Genomic DNA, 20,279 nt, shown 5'->3' with positions numbered 1-20,279 from the left:
GTGCCAGATCACTTCCTATTTCAGACTGACTTGACTGACTGAACCTTGGTCATGCTGTAGCTTGTCCACGGACACATAGGGTTGCATGTGTCACGTGACAGCCATCCACTTTGCCATTGTCACCACGTTTCAGCCCCGAAACATTTCATGGTTGACCAGGGTGTTTCACCCCGAAACAAATCAGCCTCATGAAGGCCTTAGTGAAACGCCTAGCTGAAACGCTACTATCCATTATACATGTATGTGTATATATTGAATGCTAATTGTATGATATGTCAAACATCACATGTGTGTATTGTAAATGAATTGTTGGATTCAAATCTTAATGTTACAGCTTGATACAATCTCCATGTCACACGTGAAGAGAGAGAGAGAGAGAGAGAGAAAAGAAGAAGCATCTATTTCAATCATAACCTACAAGTGATGAGAGAAAGTACTTATTCACCCTCTATGTATATTGAATGTGTATGAGATGTGCAAAAAAGAGAGAGCACCAACAAGGTCTTGTCTGAATACTCACTCAATGTTAAACATATTGTTGCTTGTAGTAGACAAAAGGCACATGCTATGTTCCATTTTTCAACCTTAAAAACCATAAACATTAAAAGAGAGAACATATTTTTTATGGCCAAGTTTGGAGAGAAATTCTTTTCCAGGTGTTTTCACCCTCAGGTATTTCACCTGCAAGGTGAAACGTTTCACCCATTTCGCAATTCAAGCTTACTGAAACGCGTTTCACGGTGACGCTAGTTGCATTATCCGCTACCTCTATCAATGCTACAACCGTGCCCACTGTCGCTAGTGCGACCAATTTTGGTTGATGCCTTTGATTGTGCCACTTTGTCATCGTTGTGGTTTTGTCAGCTTTCGATGGTGATCGCCCTCTAAACTTTTTTTCATCTGCTTTAATTTTTCTACTTTTGGTTTTTTGTTTTCTTGGCTTTTGTTATTTTTACTCTCGTTTGCATCTACGTTGTTTCCCTGCTTACGGGGGTGTGTGTGTCACGTGGGTGAGTGGAGCTTGGATTTTGTGTGGATTGTTTTGTCCTTTCAAGGCTTGCTTTTGAGGTTGGGGCAGGGTGTGTGCTTTATTTTCATGTTTTCTCTTCGTTTTCATTTTTTCTTGCTTTTAATTTCTTTGTTTTGCCCCTGGGTATTGACTTCCTCAAGAGATTTCCTCGTGATATCAATTGTTGCTTATCTCTCACCTTCATCATTGATTTTTTCCCCGCTTTTCTGCCTTCTCAGTTCCATGATTGCAAATGGTGCTAGTTGGTCAGCTTTCGCCCAACATTGAGCAGCTGCCTATCATCCATGGCACCAAGTTCCTTTCTCGCCGATACTACTGATGGCTTTTTGGCTCTCTTGAGCCTCTTTTGGTCGCCAGAGTAAATCATGGAGTCACCCCCCTCCATACATAGGAATGATGCATGGTTGCCCGCCTCCCCGATATATGCCCCACGACCCAAAAAATGGAGAAAATGAAGTGTCATTGCCCATCAATAGGGTGCCTACTGATACACAGGCCAGAACATGTCTGGCCAAGACCACCCAAGAGAGACTAACCTCATAAGGCCAGGTAAACCAAGGAGGCGACCCACCAAAACTCTAACACAAGGTACAGAACTTCAAAAAGTAATTTTTCCACAAGATTCACAATAGCTAGGCCAAAGAGAATATCGAAGATATCATTCTTTCCCAATACAAAGCAAAGAGTCATGGCAATAGTAACAAAAACAACCACCACACACCTTTAAAGCTCGCTTGTTTTTCTTCCAGCTCCTAAAAACTAACACACAGTAAATTAAAGCAGGCCGTGAAGCTATAGTTCGTTCTCCGCACCAGGTAGCCAGCACAGATTCAAAAGTAGACACGGGTCTCATAGCTGCAGCTTTCTTGAAACTTTGCCAGAGTAAATGGCCTTGCTTGTTCTCTTTATGCATAAAATCCTCAACCGCCAGATCTAGCAAACTCCGAGGCATAAGGGGCTCACCCGCATCATCAGTTATTTTTACTTCTTCATAAAAATCACTACCAGTGCTTTGATGTTGAAAATTTTCAAATGAAAGGCGATTTTGCTGCTGTGTCAATACTGTACTCCTGTTGTCATTGATCTCTAAATACTGTGAAGTCTCATTGTGATGATTGGATTCTTCCTTTGAGCTTTGAACCAGTATCTTGGCCTTGGAGTTATTACCAATACTGCAATCAATCATAGGAAATTGACGACTAGCCATGTAGACATTTTGGCCAGTCTCAGAATCTGCAATAGATTTGTCTTTTGCTGCTGGAATGAAACCAACATGATCGTATCTAGGTTCTAGCATTGACTCAAAATGACATAACGGCCGACTGTTGATAACTTTGGAAGTTGTGAAAGCCACACTAAATGCATGCCCATGTGGAAATAGTTCATACAAGCCATCAGCTAACAATGAACCTGTTCCTCGAACACTGCAAAGGCCAACGGACAATCCAGGTACATGAGTTAGGCATCCCAATCTCCCATTTGTGCGCATCAATCGAGACCTATAATTGTTTCCATTGGCCTCAAACCTGGTTTTTGTCCCTCTCGCAGCAATGGATGTGCTTGTAAGCTCAAACAATCTGTAACAGGGAAAAAATTCTCTCTCTCTCTCTCTCTCTCTCTCTCTCTCTCTCTCTCTCTCTCTCTCTCTCTCTCTCTCTCTCTCTCCAGCCGGAAAAATTCGATATATACCATCTCTCTCTCTCTCCCTCTCCTTCTCTCTCTCTCTCTGTCGCCGAAAAAAATCAACATTACCGTCTAAGAATGTTGAGCTTCCAAGCCCCGTGCATGGTCCTCTGCGCGGCATTTGACGTTCTTGAAGGCAAAGAGGGACGCTCGGCAGTAAATTTTCTTTAGGGAAAATTACCAAAATACCCCTCTAAATTTGTGGAAATTCCCAAAATACCCCTCAAATCTATTTTGGTTGGATTGTTCAAGATTTTCTAGTCTTTCTCCCTTTTTGACAATTGAGATCTGCAAATTACCAAGGGCAATTACATTGAAAAATATTGATAGACAACTATTCTTCTTGTGAAAAGCTACAAATTTTTTTATCTTTAGAGAAATTTAATCTCACAATCAGGGGTATTTTGGGAATTTTGGAGAATTTGAAGGGCGTTTTGGGAATTTATGACAAAATACAGGGGGTATCTTGGGAATTTTTGAAATTCGAGGGGTATTTCGGGAATTTCCACAAATTAGAGGGGTATTTTGGTAATTTTACCTTCTTTTTAAGAAAGAAAATGTTATAGAAAAACTCTCTCTCTCTCTCTCTCTCTCTCTCTCTCTCTCTCATACACACACCCACGCTCACAGTGCCCTCACAACACTATTTGACACCTTATATTTTGAAGGGGATCTATGGTCTTAGATCGTTGTTGATTGTGGACCGTTTGATCCATTTGGGCAAAAAGATATGGGTTTAGCAAGGTTTTACCTCGTGAACTCTCTGTTTACAAGGCAAATGTCTTACCACTATGCTTGGGCACACATTCCCCCCCCCCCCCTCCCAAAACACCCATAACAACAAAGAAGAGAGAACTCATGATCAATGAATGAGAATTAGTTTTCTCGACACTCTAATTTTCAAAGAAATCTAATAAGATCTTAAAAGAAATGTTTTTGGCACTTTCTTTTCAAAGGTAATCCACTCATAAATAGCTACTAAACTTAATTATTATTTTGAGCCATAATGAAATTTTTCAAATCTTAAAAGATATCCTATCATGATTTATGTAAGAGAACCAAAAGAAAGCACTCAAACTCATACCAAATAAATCATTATCTTGAATGGCGAGAAGACCTCATCATTATTTGAAATTTAGCAGACAATTTTTCACTCCCCCCACGAAGTCCTTCCTTTGACAGGTCAAAAATAGTGGTTGTGTAATTTATCCAAATGGCATGTGATAAACTCAAGTTGAACTCAAGTGAACTAGGATGAACTATGCCAACTTCCACGTGGCCTCCCCTAGGCGACCAACTGATCTGGCAATTTAGGTCGCCTCACCCATAAAGCCTAACCTTAACCATAGATCCAACCACCCATGCCATTTAGAGCCCGCGGCACGAGAGAATCACAAGCATCCATGACATAGGCTACCACCACATTTTTCCATGTGTTAATTCGAAAGGTGACAAGAAAAACATTGTTATTGAGAACGGACGTGTGAAAGTAGCGTTTTTAAAAGTAGCCTCTCTTGTAAGAAGAAACATTGTTAGAGCGAGAACCTCCTATTTACTACTACGAACCAGAGTGGTATGGAATGTTCATGCAGTGCAACCAAAAGCAGAGCTAGAGAAGAATGTGTTGTTGTGGATTGGGGTGTGACCTAGAGCAACCATGGACATAGTTGTATAGATAAGCCATGTACAAGTGCACGTTGTTGCATAAGGGTATCGTGCTAGGGATGCGCTCATGGAGATGTATGTATAGCGAAGCAATACATGGAGACATGTAGGTACTTGAAAACCTCCATATTCACCCGCATTCACTCACCTTTATCTCTATGATATTAAAGACATGTGGAAGCACAAAGAAAACGTTGAGATACATGTTGATCTCCGAAAGGGGTTATTTAGAGGAGAAATCTTGCTTGACGCTTTGTTGGTTGACATGTACGTGCAGTTTGATTCATTTTCAAAAGATCTCGCTAAAGTTTTTAATGAGCTTCCATCACTTGATGTAGTTATTCATATGAGGTTATTACTCAATGACTATTGAGGAAGAGCATCATGTTTAGTGATGCTTTGGTCTTGAATGGACCAATGGAACAATAACATGTTATTCTTCACCCAACCACCTCCTCTTATAGGCAATCTAGCCCATCTTTAGGAGCCCCAGAACTTCTCATGCCTAGCCGGCCTTGCTTAGGGTCCATGCCTGTTAGCAGCGGCTAACACAGGCTACACCATTTATGCACCAAGTTGTGGATGTGCCATAGTGCACAGTATTTACTTTTCATTGTATAGGGCTTGGGTTCATTTAGGAGTTCCAAAGTTGTATGAGTCTAGGCTAGAGAGCTCACTTTATCCCATAGTTGAAGGGTTTGAGGCCCAAAACTATAAAAGAGCCCTATTCTTAATGAGAGGTCATTCTTGAGTGGTCCTTTTGAGAACTCTCTCCCTAGAGGAGGTCTTGATGGCCTAGCCTTTGAGCTTAATGCCCATGCTTAGAAGGCTAGTGCTAATCACATGTAATTAGTGTAATCCTCTCTTAATTAATTTAGTCTTCTTTATGTTGTCAATCATGTTTCTCTACTTTCCTTCATTGTTTTGAAGTGTTGATCTTCTCTAATCTAACTCTTACTTATGCTAAGCTTCTCCGATTAGTGGAGACCTTATCTAACTCTCTCGATTAAGCGGAGTGGGTGTACTCGTGATTGAGGGATTAGAGTTGTCCTCTAATGGTATGCTTGTGTGTGTGTAGGTTTAAGAAGCCTTGAGCTTAATTTGATTATGTGTGACTTGATTTGGACACCATGATGGGCATGGTTGGGGTGGCCGACTTGAATGTGATCTTGTGTGCTTAATCTTCAATGCATGTAATTAGAGTTGTGCTTGAGAGATTCCAAGATTAGTGTGTTTCACTTCGTTGCTTGATGTGTGTAGATGATTACTTGAAATTGATGCTTGATGTACGATTAGCATTAGTTGATTTGGGATGATTTCTATTTGCATTGGAGGATGCACGCTCTTGAATCCTCTCAATCTTTGCATCCGATGACGCTCTCGCACATTCTTTGTGTGATGCCTCCAAGCCCTAGCCGGGTCATGCTCTCTCTCTCCGGATTGATAGATTTTATGGGAGATTGCCTATGCTATGGCGAGCCTCCAACATTGGCGCCGTTGCCGGGGACGGGTTGCCTACGCTAGTGGAGTTGAGGTTGCAAAAGATAAGAGTAATTTGATTCTCGATTTCTTGTAATTAGGTAGGATTTGATTTGTGTGTAGTGTAATTAGGTTTAATTAGATGTGTATAGAGTCATTTCACCCCAAAAACCCCTAAATTCTCTTTTGATTTTGCTAATTTTTCACTAACCTTCACTAATTTTGCATCCCATTCATGCTAATTTCGTGCTAATTGTACTAATTCCATGCTAATTTTATGCTAATTGTGCTAACCTAACCACTAATTTTGATTTGGAATGTATGCTAAATCCCCTTAATTGAGGAAGATCATCACTCTTAATTGCTCTAATCTATGGCTAATCATGTGATTGAGTGTTGATTTTGGTCAATTTTTTGATCAATTTTGGATCGAATCGGAGTTGCACACATGTGTGTGCATGATGGAATCGTCGCGTGGAGCAAGGATTAGCTTGGATGCAATCAATTGTAAGTGGATTGACCTACTCCGTTTAATTTTTGATTAATTAAGTTGATCCCATTGAGTTGCTAAATCATTGCTAAAATTAGGTGTGTGTGCCTAATTGATGGAATTTATGCCTAATTTGATGAAATTGGAATAAAATTGGATGCCTAGATGCTTGAGGAATGGTAGTTTTGTATAAATTGTGCGTGCAAATCACTAAATTGATGCGTATGTGAGGCTATTTCGGTCATGGAGTAGGCCTAATTGCCAAAATTTGGGCAAGATTTGAATGTGTGTGCCCATTTTAAATAACTTTGATGAGAAGATTTATGGTCAAATTGAACACCTAAATGCTTGTAGATTGATGATTTTGCAAGAAATGTGTGTGCAAGCATTAGGAATTGGCTTAATTTCGTTGCTAATTGAGCAAAAATTGGATTTGTGCACCTAATTTTTGTGTGTGTGCAATGCTAAATTGAGTTAAAATTGGATCAAATTTTTATTAAAATTGAGTTAATTTAGCATGTATATACTCATGTATGTGTGATCAAGTGTGCAATTAATGAAATGCAATGAGTGTTTAATGAAATTTTTGCACAAATCGATGGCCTAAATTTAGGTGTGTGTGTTTAATTAATGGCCAATTATGCCTAAAATGGGGATGAATAATTGGTAGCAAGTACCAATTATGATGATTATTAGACCTAAAGATTGGTGTGTACATAATTGATCAATTTGAGATTTTGATGTGAATGACTCAATTTGTGCGTAATTGGGGATGATTGAGGTACAATGCCATTACCACATATGCTAAATTGATTAGATATGGTGTACTTGTAGTTTTCCACAATCACGTATGAATGACGAAGATAAATCGGGTTGAGCGATTAAGGCTATTGGATATGAGCAATTAAAATTGCAATGATTAAAAACCGGCTTAAATTGACCAATGTTTTGTGCCAATTGGATTAAAGTGACCGAGGATAGTGGAAATGAGCAATTCATATTGCAGTGATTACGGTCAGTTTTAAAATGGTCAATGAGAGAACAAATGTGATGGTATTGCTTAAGTGTGTGCTCAAATGACTAGCATTTTGCATTGATTTGAACTTGAAACTTGATTGTTTGTATGGACATAAATCCGAATTAGAATCATGTGTCCAAGCAAGCAAGTGAGTGAAGCAAACCAAATGTGAGATTGGGTATCATGTGCATGTTGTTAAATTTGGGAAAATTTTGAGATGTGATCGTAGAAGTGAAAACCGACATAAACGTAAATGCTAAGTATCGATACACATTGGAATGGCCTTGTATATTCATTGCAAATGATAATTGATCATTTTTTAAGATTGTATGTACTCAATGCTTAAGCGGCCGATCTTGTGACAGACAGAGAATGTCTCTCTCTCTCTCTCACACCCGTGTGAACATGCCCTTCATGTTTTTATTTTTGGCATATCAACTTTGGCTTTATCTACTTGGAGCCTCAAGCCCGCCAACTGCCAGGCCGCTACTCTCTCACACACACACACTCACACACACAATCCTCAAAAGGCGAGGACCCGGCCCCGAGTTCTCTCTGCCGCATTGGCTCGCTACAAGACGCACGACCCTCATGATGCCCATTGGCGCGCACGATCAGCCAAACACACACTCAAAGCCGCTGACCCCGCTGATTCCGTGGAGCAGCCTTGACTCGCTACTGCCAAACAAGCACACACACTGCTTACCTCAGCAGCGCAGGCCATCACACACACACACACACACACTAGCAATCTCTCTGTCTTGCAGCGGCTCCACAGCCCGCCACCTGCTCGTGCCCATGTGCTTTGCCGACTTTGGCGCACACCGTCCACATCACACACGCTGCCGACGCGGAGCCGACCCCACCCGACGGCCAGTTATGGTTCTCAGAAGACACACACACACACACACACACACACACGCAGCAGCCTCGTCTGCTTTCAATTCAAATAAAACTGGCGTGGTGCACATGCAGGTAGTGGCCAAACTCTGCCGCCTTGGACGAGTTGAACGGGCTCGCAATTGCAGCCAGCTGGTCCACTTGCAAGAATCCCAGATTCTCTCTGCTCTCATCCACGGCTCAGCCCGACCTGCCCGACCTGTCTTGCCGTGCGGCTTGTCCGGCAGAACTGCTCTCGGCTGCACTTTTTGCGCGCCTCTGCAGCCGACTCAGGCCGTCATGCACCAGCTGTCGTCATCACAAGCACTCAACATCTATGCATACCAACACATTGGCACAATACTCACAACCGAACTCCTCCTCTGCTCCTCAGTCCGCCATAGACGGGACTCGGGCAGATTTTCGACTCCAGCAAGCTAAAGATGAAAAAAAAAAATGAAAAAAAATAAAAAAAAAATAAAAGGATTACCATCATCAAGAAGTGATTCCCACCTTGGTAAGTTCGAAATATCAAGATAAATGGTCGCGAGCCTATCCAGACGTCAAAATTTTGGTTCGCCCAATCTTACATTGAAGGGATCATTAGTCTGCACATTGTGGAGTTTTTACCGCTATCATTTGTGAGAGACTGAGCTATCCGCCTTGTACTCCTTCATTGGACAATCACATGTTCTTCTTTTTATGATTTGTATGAAAAAAATTTGCTAGTTTAAGAGCTAGAATGCGGGCATTGAGTATGTACCAAGATGGTGTGATCATTTCCATGCATCGACAAACTTTGTTGGACATATCTATTTGGCTTGTGGAGGGTTGAGTGCTCGATTTTTCACGATTTTCATTGCAAAAAATGGATAAATCTTTTGGGCATGCATATGTCTATATTATAGAGAGCTACAGTAGACATTGAAGGGATGATTGGTGAAAATTATGTGTCAAAATTTGAGCTTGGCATTGCTTGATACATTCTAGTGCTCGACTTGAATGCAAAAATCATTGCAAGTACTAAAAACGAGTTGAGGAGGCGACCATGAGAGGGCAATAAAATTTTGGGCTTATGGTTGTTCTTGAATTCTTTTAGTGCTTGTATTGTGTGACCATATGAATGTATAGCACTAATCAATAATCTTTTTTGAAGGGATGATGGCCAAAGATACAACACAAGGTTTTGATGCCTCGAGGGAGCTTCAATTGTTTTCATTTTATGCTCTCTTTTTCCCTTGCTATGCATGCCATATGAGTGCTAGTTGGATGTGATCATCGAAGGTGTGCATGAAAGTTTGGGCTTGGCATTGATTGTACATTTTTAGTGTTTGATTCAAATGCAAAATCCTTGCATAACACTAACATTGAGCTTGTTTTGATGGACAAGAGTGTGAGTAAAAATTTGAACTTGGCTTTGTGCAAGTTTTAGTGCTTGTATTGGATGATCAAAAGCTAAAGAGCACTAATGCTTTGAGTCTTTTTTGAAGGAATGTGGACGAAGTGTGTGTTCAAATGATCCAAGAAGGGGTCATCATTGAAAAATATTGCAAAATGTGGCTAATTAGAGCCATTCCAAATGTTGGGATTAAAGTTGTAATGCTAGCTCATAGCCTTGTCACAAAAGTTAATTTTTTCATTTGAGCTAGTGTTTAGTCAACTTTTTGAGCTTTTAAAGTACAAATTTGGCTAGTAAGAGCCTTTCATTTTCATTTCATCGAGTTGCAGTCATCTCTAGCTCATAAATTGCACTCAAAAGTGTAAAATTTCATGTGAGCTAGTTGTTAGCCAACTTTTTGGAAAGCTTTAAATTGTAAAATTCGACTTTTCAAGAGTCACTTCATTTCATCAAAGTTGCATTATGTTTTAGCTCTTGGCTTGTTTTAAATTCCATACTTCAAAAGAGTTAGAAACTAGTCAACTTTGAATCGTGAATGAGAGATGATAAAAATTGCACTATTTGCTTATGTAGAAGCATTTTATCTCTCTCATAGTTGTTGTGTATGCATAAATTTGCTACATTAGAGCATCATGTGCATAACCAAAGGCATTTTTTTCCCTTGGGTTTTTTCCCTTTGGCAAATTTGGGTATGCAAGACCCTAGCTTTAGGTTTTCATTAATGTTTTTTGTGTGCTTTTGGCTTTCAATAATTGGCTTTTGTAGCTTGTGTTTTCACTTAGCTTCAAAAGTCTTCTTTTGCAAATAAAAACGATCAAGAGACTTCTCTACACAAAGGGGATGCTTGCTCAAGGATGCTCAAAGAGCATGAATAGGTGTAATCCTTCCATGATTTGGCTCTTTGTTCATCTCTCCATTCTATTGCTTGGTTTAAGTGAAATTTTGCTTCTAAGCTATGGTTTTTTCATGTTAGAAAGCTAAGCATCGTAAAGTTTCAACACCCTACTTTGTGAAAATTAACTCACAAAAAATTAGGTTTTATGTATGTTAATCATAGGTAATTGGCCTTGCCCTTAGGTTAATGTAGGTTCATTTCTTGCTAGTCCTAGATTCTTAGTGATAGTCGTAATATTCCACTCATTTTTGTCATGACCTAGAGCTATGATTAGGCTTTAATCTTTTTAGTCCAATTGCCATAAACATCTCATAAAGGAAGCAATAAAAATGTGCTAAAAAATGAACCATGAAGCAAAGAAGTGTCCAAAAAAGTAGCAAAAATGCTACTAAGGCACATGAAAATAAAAATTCTATGTTATTTTGTGTCTATGTGAGGCCTATCGCCTTATTGGCACTTGGTAGGCGAGGGGAATCACCTTGGCTCGCTTGGTCAAGGCCCTAAACCGATGCCCTGGGTTGATAGGGGTTAGCCGTCGCCTTGGTAAGCTAGTAGGCTTTTGGAACACCTTCTTGAGGGTTCAAGGAGCTGAGAGTCGCACCTAAACTTGCCTTGGGGTGGTAGCCTTGTGATTGTGCTTTAATTTTACAATGAATGACTAAATCAAAACTTCCATGAGCTTCAAAATTTTTTGACAATGTACTAATAGATTAGGAGCTTTTTTATAGCCCATAGACATGATAGACTTGAATGATTTATTAAGATTGTTCACATAGTTTTTAGGCTAGTAGGTTTATGAACTTGCATTAGCTTAGGGTCATAATTGATCACTTGTGTTTCATGCATAAAACTGAAATTTCAAGTGGTTTAATCTTCACAATAGTTTGAGTTTTTTTTTTTGCTTTATGTTGTCTAGTTTTTGACTATGATTGACCCATCTTTTAGAAGCAAAAAATCACTTTGCATGATTGTTCATTTGTGCTTTATGTTTTATTTCATTGTTGGTAGTCTTTGTTCTCATTACTTGTTCTTATGTTTTGCAGCTTAACATTTCTTCCAAGGACTTGCTTTCTACCATGTCACCGTGTCTTGCTTCACCGGCACACGAGGGCGTGCGCCAAATTAGGAAGGGGGGAATGTTAGCAGCGGCTAACACAGGCTACACCATTTATGCACCAAGTTGTGGATGTGCCATAGTGCACAGTATTTACTTTTCGTTGTATAGGGATTGGGCTCATTTAGGAGTTCCAAAGTTGTATGAGTCTAGGCTAGAGAGTTCACTTTATCCCATAGTTGAAGGGTTTGAGGCCCAAAACTATAAAAGAGCCCTATGCTTAATGAGAGGTCATTCTTGAGTGGTCCTTTTGAGAACTCTCTCCCTAGAGGAGGTCTTGATGGCCTAGCCTTTGAGCTTAATGTCCATGCTTAGAAGGCTAGTGCTAATCACATGTAATTAGTGTAATCCTCTCTTAATTAATCTAGTCTTCATTATGTTGTCAATCATGTTTCTCTACTTTCCTTCATTGTTTTGAAGTGTTGATCTTCTCTAATCTAACTCTTACTTATGCTAAGCTTCTCCAATTAGTGGAGTCCTTATCTAACTCTCTCGATTAAGCGGAGTGGGTGTACTCGTGATTGGGGGATTAGATTGTCCTCTAATGGTGTGCTTGTGTGTGTGTGTAGGTTTAAGAAGCCTTGAGCTTAATTTGATTATGTGTGACTTGATTTGGACACCATGATGGGCATGGTTGGGGTGGCCGACTTGAATGCGATCTTGTGTGCTTAATCGTCAATGCATGTAATTAGAGTTGTGCTTGAGAGATTCCAAGATTAGTGTGTTTCACTTCGTTGCTTGATGTGTGTAGATGATTGCTTGAAATTGATGCTTGATGTGCGATTAACATTAGTTGATTTGGGATGATTTCTATTTGCATTGGAGGATGTACGCTCTTGAATTCTCTCAATCTTTGCATCCGATGACGCTCTCGCACATTCTTTGTGTGATGCCTCCAAGCCCTAGCCGGGTCATGCTCTCTCTCTCTCTCTGGATTGATAGATTTTGTGGGAGATTGCCTATGCTATGGCGAGCCTCCAACAATGCCCCCCCTAGACGAATTTTTTTGTCCTCGAAAACATCAATGAAACAACTCTTCGTAAGAATATCACTGTTTTCCTTGTCGTAATATTATTTTCCCCCTTTTTGTCCAACCCTTTTCGTGACATTACTCCCCCCTTGAATGAATTTTTTTGTCCTTGAAAACATCAAGAAACAACTCTTCATAAAAATATCAATGTTCTCCTATCTAGGTCAGCTGAATTGCGTGAGAATTGCCAAATTTGGCACTCATGGGTGGAGCTATCTACTCGAAGCAAAATGGCTGAATCAAACATCCTCTTAAGAGATTGTTCCTTTGGCCAAAAGGAACATTTACTTGGATCTCAAACTAAGAGTAGGGCCTACCTCCAACATGGACTTCTTAATTAAGCACATCATATTTCTCTTTCTTCTCAAGATATTCCTTCAGAAACTAGAATGCTTACTTATTCCAAATCAATAGATGAGCATTTGGACTTGCATGTGACACATAACAAAAAGTTGACACCATGTGCCTAATTCTACGAGTATACTTACTCTCCAGATGCGTAGTAAATTTTGAAACTAGTGTTGCTCTTTTTAAAAGAATGAGAACCTTTTGTGGAATATCTCTACTTAGCTTGATAAGATCCATAAAACCTCCTAATCTAACAATTTGATGGATGTTACATTGTACCTAATCATGGTTGCACAATAACTAAACCTACATCCCTTGCTTAAAAGATGTGTGTCGTTACAGCTGCATGTTGTGTCATAGAATCTAATATCTAACCAATCCAAATGATTTTATTATATTAAATTGATCATTTAATGTGGGAAAATAAACAGGAACAAGGGTTAGAATATAGACATGTGCTTATGGATCTATCTCAACACGAGGCCAAGGTTAAAGGGGTCCAAATGAGAGAGGGTCTGTCAAAGAGCAAGGCTACACAATGGAGCTTAAAGACCTTAGGGTTAGCTTCATTAAAGACCTCCAAAGGTTAGTGTTAAAAGTCCTTTGACCTTAGGCAAGCCCTTAGGCAAGCTAGGGTTGTGCATGAGGTGGAAACCCGGTCCAAGCTTGAGAGGTGCTTGTCACGCTTGCTAACTAAGGTGCTTGATGTGCTTGTCGTGCTAGGGCTGAGCTTGAGGTGAGAACCTTCCCCAAGTTTGAGGGGCTCAAGGCGTTCCAAAAAATTCAACAAGATCCCTACTCAAGGGGGGGGGGGGGGGGCTCATTGTAGGAGCTAGAGAGAGAACACACACACCCTCACACAAGTCAAGCCTTGCCTAATGAAGCAACATGGACACATGTCAAGTTCCTCTCCATGTTGCCCTCATAAGGTGCCTAAAGCCTATTGGTAGTCCTCTCAAGGGGTCCAATGATAATTTAGTTAATTTAATTAATTGTATATGCATTTATCAAGTCCTCCCTCTCAAAGGGGAAAGGGGGACGCTTGTCCCAAGGCTAGCATGCTTGCTTGATATGCACTCTGCATATGATTGGCTAGGCTTGAAGGGGTCCAATGACCTCTCACCATGAGCTAAAAGAGGGGGTTGACTAAAGCAAGGAGGGGTGTTACAGGACAAAGCGAACGGGCGCCCACCTGGCCGAACACGTAGCCGAACACCACATTTGTACTCTATTAATGTTAGAGTAGCAGGTCAATTACCTGAGTTGTAATTCTGTCATGACAATTGTAAAGGTCCATGTGAGCTAGCCACTGGCCATTTAGAATGCCCTAGGTATAAATGTCAATAATCTTAATGCGAAAGGAGGGCTTATCTTTAGGAGAAGAAAGAGCTCTATTGTACGTGCGCTCAAGCTACGAAGCAGATCTAACTTGTAATCGTCAACAACTAATGATTGGGTAATCCATTTTCAATTCCAAAATGCGCATTCTGTTCCTCTTTTTTTGCTCTTTCATTCAAGTGTAAGCATTGTCAATTTTGATGAGGTTCGCGACTATGCGTTTGTGAGTCTTAATTGCAAATTTGAGTGCTTAAATCACTGTTTATAGTCATTTTGACCATAGGAGTGTGTTCCTAGACCATAGGGCGACCTTTCTTGGACTGATCTGTTGCAGTTTTCAGGAACTTTTTCATGATGGATCGTGATTTTGGTACCTTGTCAGATTGTGACCAGACTTGGAGGATAGTGCCCCTAGGCGTCCTAGACCTCCTCCTAAAGTTTTGTTGCATTTTGAGTCAGTTCGAGTGCCAAAATGGCGTGATGACCTAGAGTTGTGAGAAAGGACATAGGCGTATTTCCTTGATCATTGAGTGATTGATCTGCTTGTAGAGTTGTTGCGTTATCTTGCTAGGTTCACTTCTTGAGATTGATGATCTCAAAGAGTCTCCATGCCCCATCTGAGTCACTTCCGTGAGTATTTACATTATATTAGTGCCAGATCGTTATGCTACAAATGTCCATGACTTCTCACAGCTCTAGGTCATCACGCCATTTTGGCACTTGAATGGACTCGAAATGCAACGAAAATTTAGGAGGAGGTCTAGGACACCTAGGGGCACTATCCTACCAAGTCTGATCACAATCTAACAACGTACCAAAATCATGACCATCATGAAAAAGATCCTAAAGATTACAACAGATTAGTCTAGAAAGGTCGTCCTATGGTCTAGGAACACTCTCCTATGGTCAAAACGACTATAAACAATGATTTAAGCACTCAAATTTGCAATTAAGACTCGCAGACGCATAATCGCGAACCTCATCAAAATTAACAATGATTACACTTGAATGAAAGAGCAAAGAGATAGGAACACAATGCATATTTTGGAATTGAAAATGGAATACCCAATCATTAGTTGCGATAATTACAAGTTGGATTTGCTTCATAGCTTCAAAGTGCATGTACAATAGAGCTCTTTCTTCTCCTAAAGATAAGCCCTCTTTTCACATTAAGGTTATTGATATTTATACCTAGGGCATTATAAATTATAAATGGCCAGTGGCTGGCTCACATGGACCTTTACAATTGTCATGACAGAATTACAACTCAGGTAATTGACCTGCTACTCTAGAATTAGGATTTACATAGAGTATCACTATACTAGCTCGGCAAGATAATAGAGTACAAATGTGGTATTCGTCTACGTGTCCGGCCAGGTGGGCGCTCGTTCGGTTTGTCTCGTAACATTCCCCCTTCCTAAATCGTGTCGTCCCTTGACATGACCTTGTGCAGTCTTGTCATAGGGTTGTCTTCAGCTTTGTCTTCAAGGTTGGTCTTCATCTTGGGAAGTGCGTTGGCGTTGATGACGCTCCCCCCTTCCTTGAGTGATGCATAGCTGCCATGTTGTTGATACGTGATTTGAGCTTTGATTTTTGAGACAACTTTTCTTCTTGTTGTCTATTCGCCTCTTTGTTGCTAATCTTAGTTATCGCTGTAAAGATGGATGTTGATGTGTTTGAGCTTTTAGAAATAATCCTCTTTGTGGCGTGGACTTTATGATGGATTTGCTTTCAAGGTCCACTGCAATTTGAGTTTTCCACAATAGGTAGCCAATGTTGAAGCACTATGTGAGCTACGTGTGGTTGTTGTGGATATCTCGCTTGCTGAGTTTTTCATTGCTTGTTGTTGTAGGCTAGTTTTTAACTTGCTTATTTTTTAATGGAGCTTGGTTGCTCGCGATAAGCATTTTGTGATTCCCTTTTGTGGTAGTTCTTTCTCGTGGTTGAATTATTTGTTTTTCGTTGATAGCTTGGCTTGCTCTTTGTAGAACTTCTTTTTTGATGTGAGTATGTCCAAGCTGTTACTTTAGGCTTTTTGTCCCAAACATTAGCATTTCCTTGGAAGTAGCCCTGAGTAGTGATTGACTCATTTGATGCTACCCACCATGTCATTTTATGTTGTTGTTGTTGAACTTGTGTTTCATGTATCCAAATTGGGTCTTTTGACTTTGATGTGCTCTTTGGATACTAACACCTAGTTGATTCCCTTCGGCTTCTTCTTCATTCTTTTCTGTGATGGAAACTTTGGTTGATAGACTTTTTGTTTTGGTTTCCATTGCATTGTAGATGGTTTGTCTCTTGATGCAAAGGCTTCGTGAGAATTTTTATGTAGGCTTGTTGAAATTAAAATCGTCTTGCAAGGTTGATTAACTTTAGTGGTTGCTTTAGCTTTGCCTTTTTCTGCTATGCTTGGTTGCTCCTTTTTTGCATCAACTTGAGGTGCTTTAGGGGTTTTTGATGGTGTTGCTGAAGATTTTTCTTGTGGTTGAAAGAAGATGTTCCTCCGGCTTTCTGTCAAGATCGGAGTCGATTATGTGGAAAGTATCTTTATATTCCCCGGTTCAATTTGAGTACGGATTCTGCCATGCAAAAGCTAGGAATTGTCATTTTTGAACTTGTGTACATGATCTCCTCTTGCTCGGTGATTGACGGCTTTTCCATCATTATCCACGTATCATAAGATATTAGATTCTTTGTTGCTTCTGTCAGAGTTGAACGTGTGGTTTTGAGTCCTGTTTCTTTGTAAATGTTGAATCTGATCATTGTGGGAGACAATCGATCTTCTTCTTCCTTGTCCCTGTTCTTCTTTTGATCTTGTTTCTGTTGAACATTTGACATTGAACTTGGAAACTTTTTTCCTTCATCTGCTTTCATTTGCACTTTTTTTGGAGTCCGCTTCTTTGAAACAGCTTTTGTCGATTCGCTTCCTTCATTTTCACTTCTGCCTCCTGCTCAATGACATAGTCGTCTGTTTGACATTTTTTGCTTTCACACAACCTCGTTAGCTTCCTTCAACACCGTTATCATAAAAAAGGGAGTTATATCATAGCCATCTGCATCACAAAATTTAGTGTTGGTCACCTCATTTACTTAAAACATCAAGAGTGGCAAGAATTTGCCACCATCCAAATGGTTTGAACATTTCTTCAAGAAAAGGTTTTAGAATATAGTAAGTTGATTGAGAATACAATCCTCCTTCTTCAAAGTTACACTCTCTAGAGCTCTGTACATCCAAATATGTGCTTTGTCTTGCAGCTTGGCCGGTATCTCATCTTCTTGATCCATAGTAAAGTTCATTTCTTCTCCCGAGATCCATTCAACATCTCTATAGCTATGATCTTTGACATTGATTTTTGTTGTGACCTCTTTGTGTCTCAAGTAGATATAGTCATAACTCCAATCTTGTACCATTTTGAGCTGACATATGAATGGTCTGCCCAATATGATATCAAAGTTGTTGCTCATGTCAAAATTCATTATGGCAAAGGTGTGCTCATACTCAATGCCACAAGAGGATACAATGATTTGTTCTAATATTCCAATCGGTTTCTCCATCTATCCATCTGCTGATTGCAGTTTCAATCGAGTTTTCCTAAGAGCAGGCTTTTCTCAAATTTTCCACATTTCTTTGGTTGCAATGGCAATTCCTACCCCACTATCTAATATAGCAACCATCTTTACTCCTTTCTACTCAAGTGGTAAGGTGGTGTTTCCTTCTTCTCCTTCACAGTAGTCCCCACCTTATTTACTGGTATGGCTTTGTCTGTGATTTCTTAGGCGAGGTGTCATCCATGTTTTTGTCTGCAAGTTGGTCATGTGAAGGAATTTTCAACCCCATCTTTTTGAGGTGTTTGCCCATTTGGCCCCATAGATGCGGTATGCAAGCTCTTGGTATCCATCATTTTTTGTGTGACTTTCCACTGAGAAGGTACCACTCTAACCTCCGATTTTGTTTTGAGTTCTTCTATGAAAGATGGCAAAGTCTGTAGAGAGCGTGGTTTACTTTCTTCAGATGGGACAGACCCGACATCCCCATATAAAGATCTTATATACCCTGGGAAAAATTTGTGATCCATGGTTATTTCAGGGATAGGTGTTGATTGTAAGGTGGCACTACCGTCTTTTTGGTTCCTAATCAATTCCCATAAGGATTGTGGCCACGGTTCTTCTACCTCCGAAATTGGCATCACTGCTTGTGAGCGCACCCCATCTGTGGTATTGGCTACGTCCCTTGTATCTAAAGGCGCCTCAACTCCCGGCTCTTTCTGGTCTCTGTTTACAATATCATGGCTCTCCATTTCCTAGATTTTTTACTACCCCACTCCCCACCTCCTTTTCCTCTATCCCTTTTGCAAGTTTCGCTCGCTATGAAATTTTCTTTATAATCATTTTTTTTGCGGATTAGCACCTCTGCTTTTGGAGCATCTGGAACATGTGGTTCCATGAGAGCTTGGGCCTTCCGGATGAGCTCCTTGCACATTTGCAACCTCTCTTTTTCATACCCTGGATGATGATACGTCAGCCATCTATGCTCTTGGGTTTGATTGGGTTTTAGCCTAGCTTCATATAACTTCAAAATAGCATCTAAGGGTTCAAAGATTTTGTCGACCAAGACTGAACCTCCCAAGTTAGTCTTTGACTCTTTAGGTCCCTTTACGTTTTTCTTGCTTTCTTGCTCTCGTCTAAGTTGTTCTTTTGTTTGATTTAGTTCAACTTCCAAAGCAGCTTTCTCATGTAGCCTCTTTGCTTTCATTTTGTCTCGTTTGGCTTTCCATGATTTTCTTCTCATTCTCACCGATAAGTTTTCAATTTCTATTTGGGGCGGCGTTGTGGGTTCCTCCTCAATGACTGCATTTTTGGTAGCTTCTTGAGCTTGACCTTGAGTCATCATATTTAAAGGAATGGTGGGTTCTACCTCGGATCCGCTTGAAGAAGGCAGCACGCCTACAACATTCATTGTTGCTTTCTCCGTGTAGTTTGGATTTTTAGCACAGTGTTGGCGTAGATGGTCTCTCCCACAATCGTCACAGAATACAAATAATTCTATTTGTGGACCCTTGTTTGGAAAACTTCATGCTCAATGATCACCTCCACATTCATAGCATGGACCTTCTTATTTCATAGCTGGTGATCCAGTCAATGGTTCTTCTAGCCTGGTGAGAATGTTCTTCGAACCATACTCTTGATTGGCTATGGAGAAAACCATACACCGAGCGAATAAAACCAAGCGTGGCATTTTTTCGAGCGAAAGTAGGGAGAATTATAACACAAAAAAGCTCTACCATAATGTCAAGTGCAACCAGTCCAACAAAACGGTCAATCCATAGAAGGTGATCGTTGCAACAATATAAATGCCAAATTGATTAAGTAACACAAGCTATCAAAACAATGTAAGTATAATAGGCGCTCATCCTACAATGGCAATTGCAGGGAATCCAAAAAAATGGCCAATCCATAGGAACTGCAAACCTTAGCTAAAGAAGTCGATGCTATGCTGGCACTCTGGCCCCACACAATCCCTGGAACAACTCTACTTTTGTCAGTTCTTCCTGATGCACAAACTCATGAGCTGCAGAATCCAAACCAAGGACTCGAAAATACACAAAGTACATGTGTTTGCACGGTACGTACGTGAGATGCATGCTGTCTCTTTTTTGGAAATCCTCACAAGTACATCGAGGAAAGTCTGCAATGGTCATCGCATAAGAAACCCCCTTTTGAACTGAGCCTGGAGTGCTAACATGAAAAACATGCGATGCATTTGTTACCAATATAACCTCTCTCACTAGATGTGCTTCCATGCTTTGGCCCAATGCTATCCTGTCATTGAAGTCTTTGGTTAATTTTGTCCTCCACCTTACATGCTTTCCATCTCTAAATCTAGCACGCAAAGAGCTCGGTTGTGTTCCAC

The 20,279-nt window shown here is 40.3% G+C and overlaps 1 protein-coding gene across 2 annotated transcripts in view; it reads right to left on the bottom strand.

The window, feature by feature from the left end:
• LOC147458356 (pentatricopeptide repeat-containing protein At1g07590, mitochondrial-like) overlaps window positions 1–2,894 on the bottom strand; it is a 54,279-nt gene extending 51,385 nt beyond the window's left edge. Inside the window, exons 1-3 of one of the 2 annotated variants that reach the window (XM_086513010.1) lie at window positions 2,783–2,894; window positions 2,557–2,607; window positions 1,752–2,454 (exon numbers count right to left, since the gene is read on the bottom strand). In XM_086513010.1, coding sequence (XP_086369136.1) covers window positions 1,752–2,454; window positions 2,557–2,607; window positions 2,783–2,817 — 789 coding nt within the window. In that variant the 5' untranslated portion in view covers window positions 2,818–2,894. Of the gene's footprint in view, window positions 1–1,751; window positions 2,608–2,782 lie in introns of both variants that reach the window. The other variant, XM_086513009.1, reaches the window with a different exon arrangement.
• Between the last annotated feature and the right edge of the window lie 17,385 nt (window positions 2,895–20,279).

The sequence above is a fragment of the Adiantum capillus-veneris genome, chromosome 5 (genome assembly GCF_014529385.1).
Source record: "Adiantum capillus-veneris isolate H3 chromosome 5, ASM1452938v2, whole genome shotgun sequence".
Taxonomy (NCBI): Eukaryota; Viridiplantae; Streptophyta; class Polypodiopsida; order Polypodiales; family Pteridaceae; genus Adiantum; species Adiantum capillus-veneris.
The sequence above is the reverse complement of the archived record's forward strand: the minus strand, read 5'-3'. Positions and strand labels throughout refer to the sequence as shown.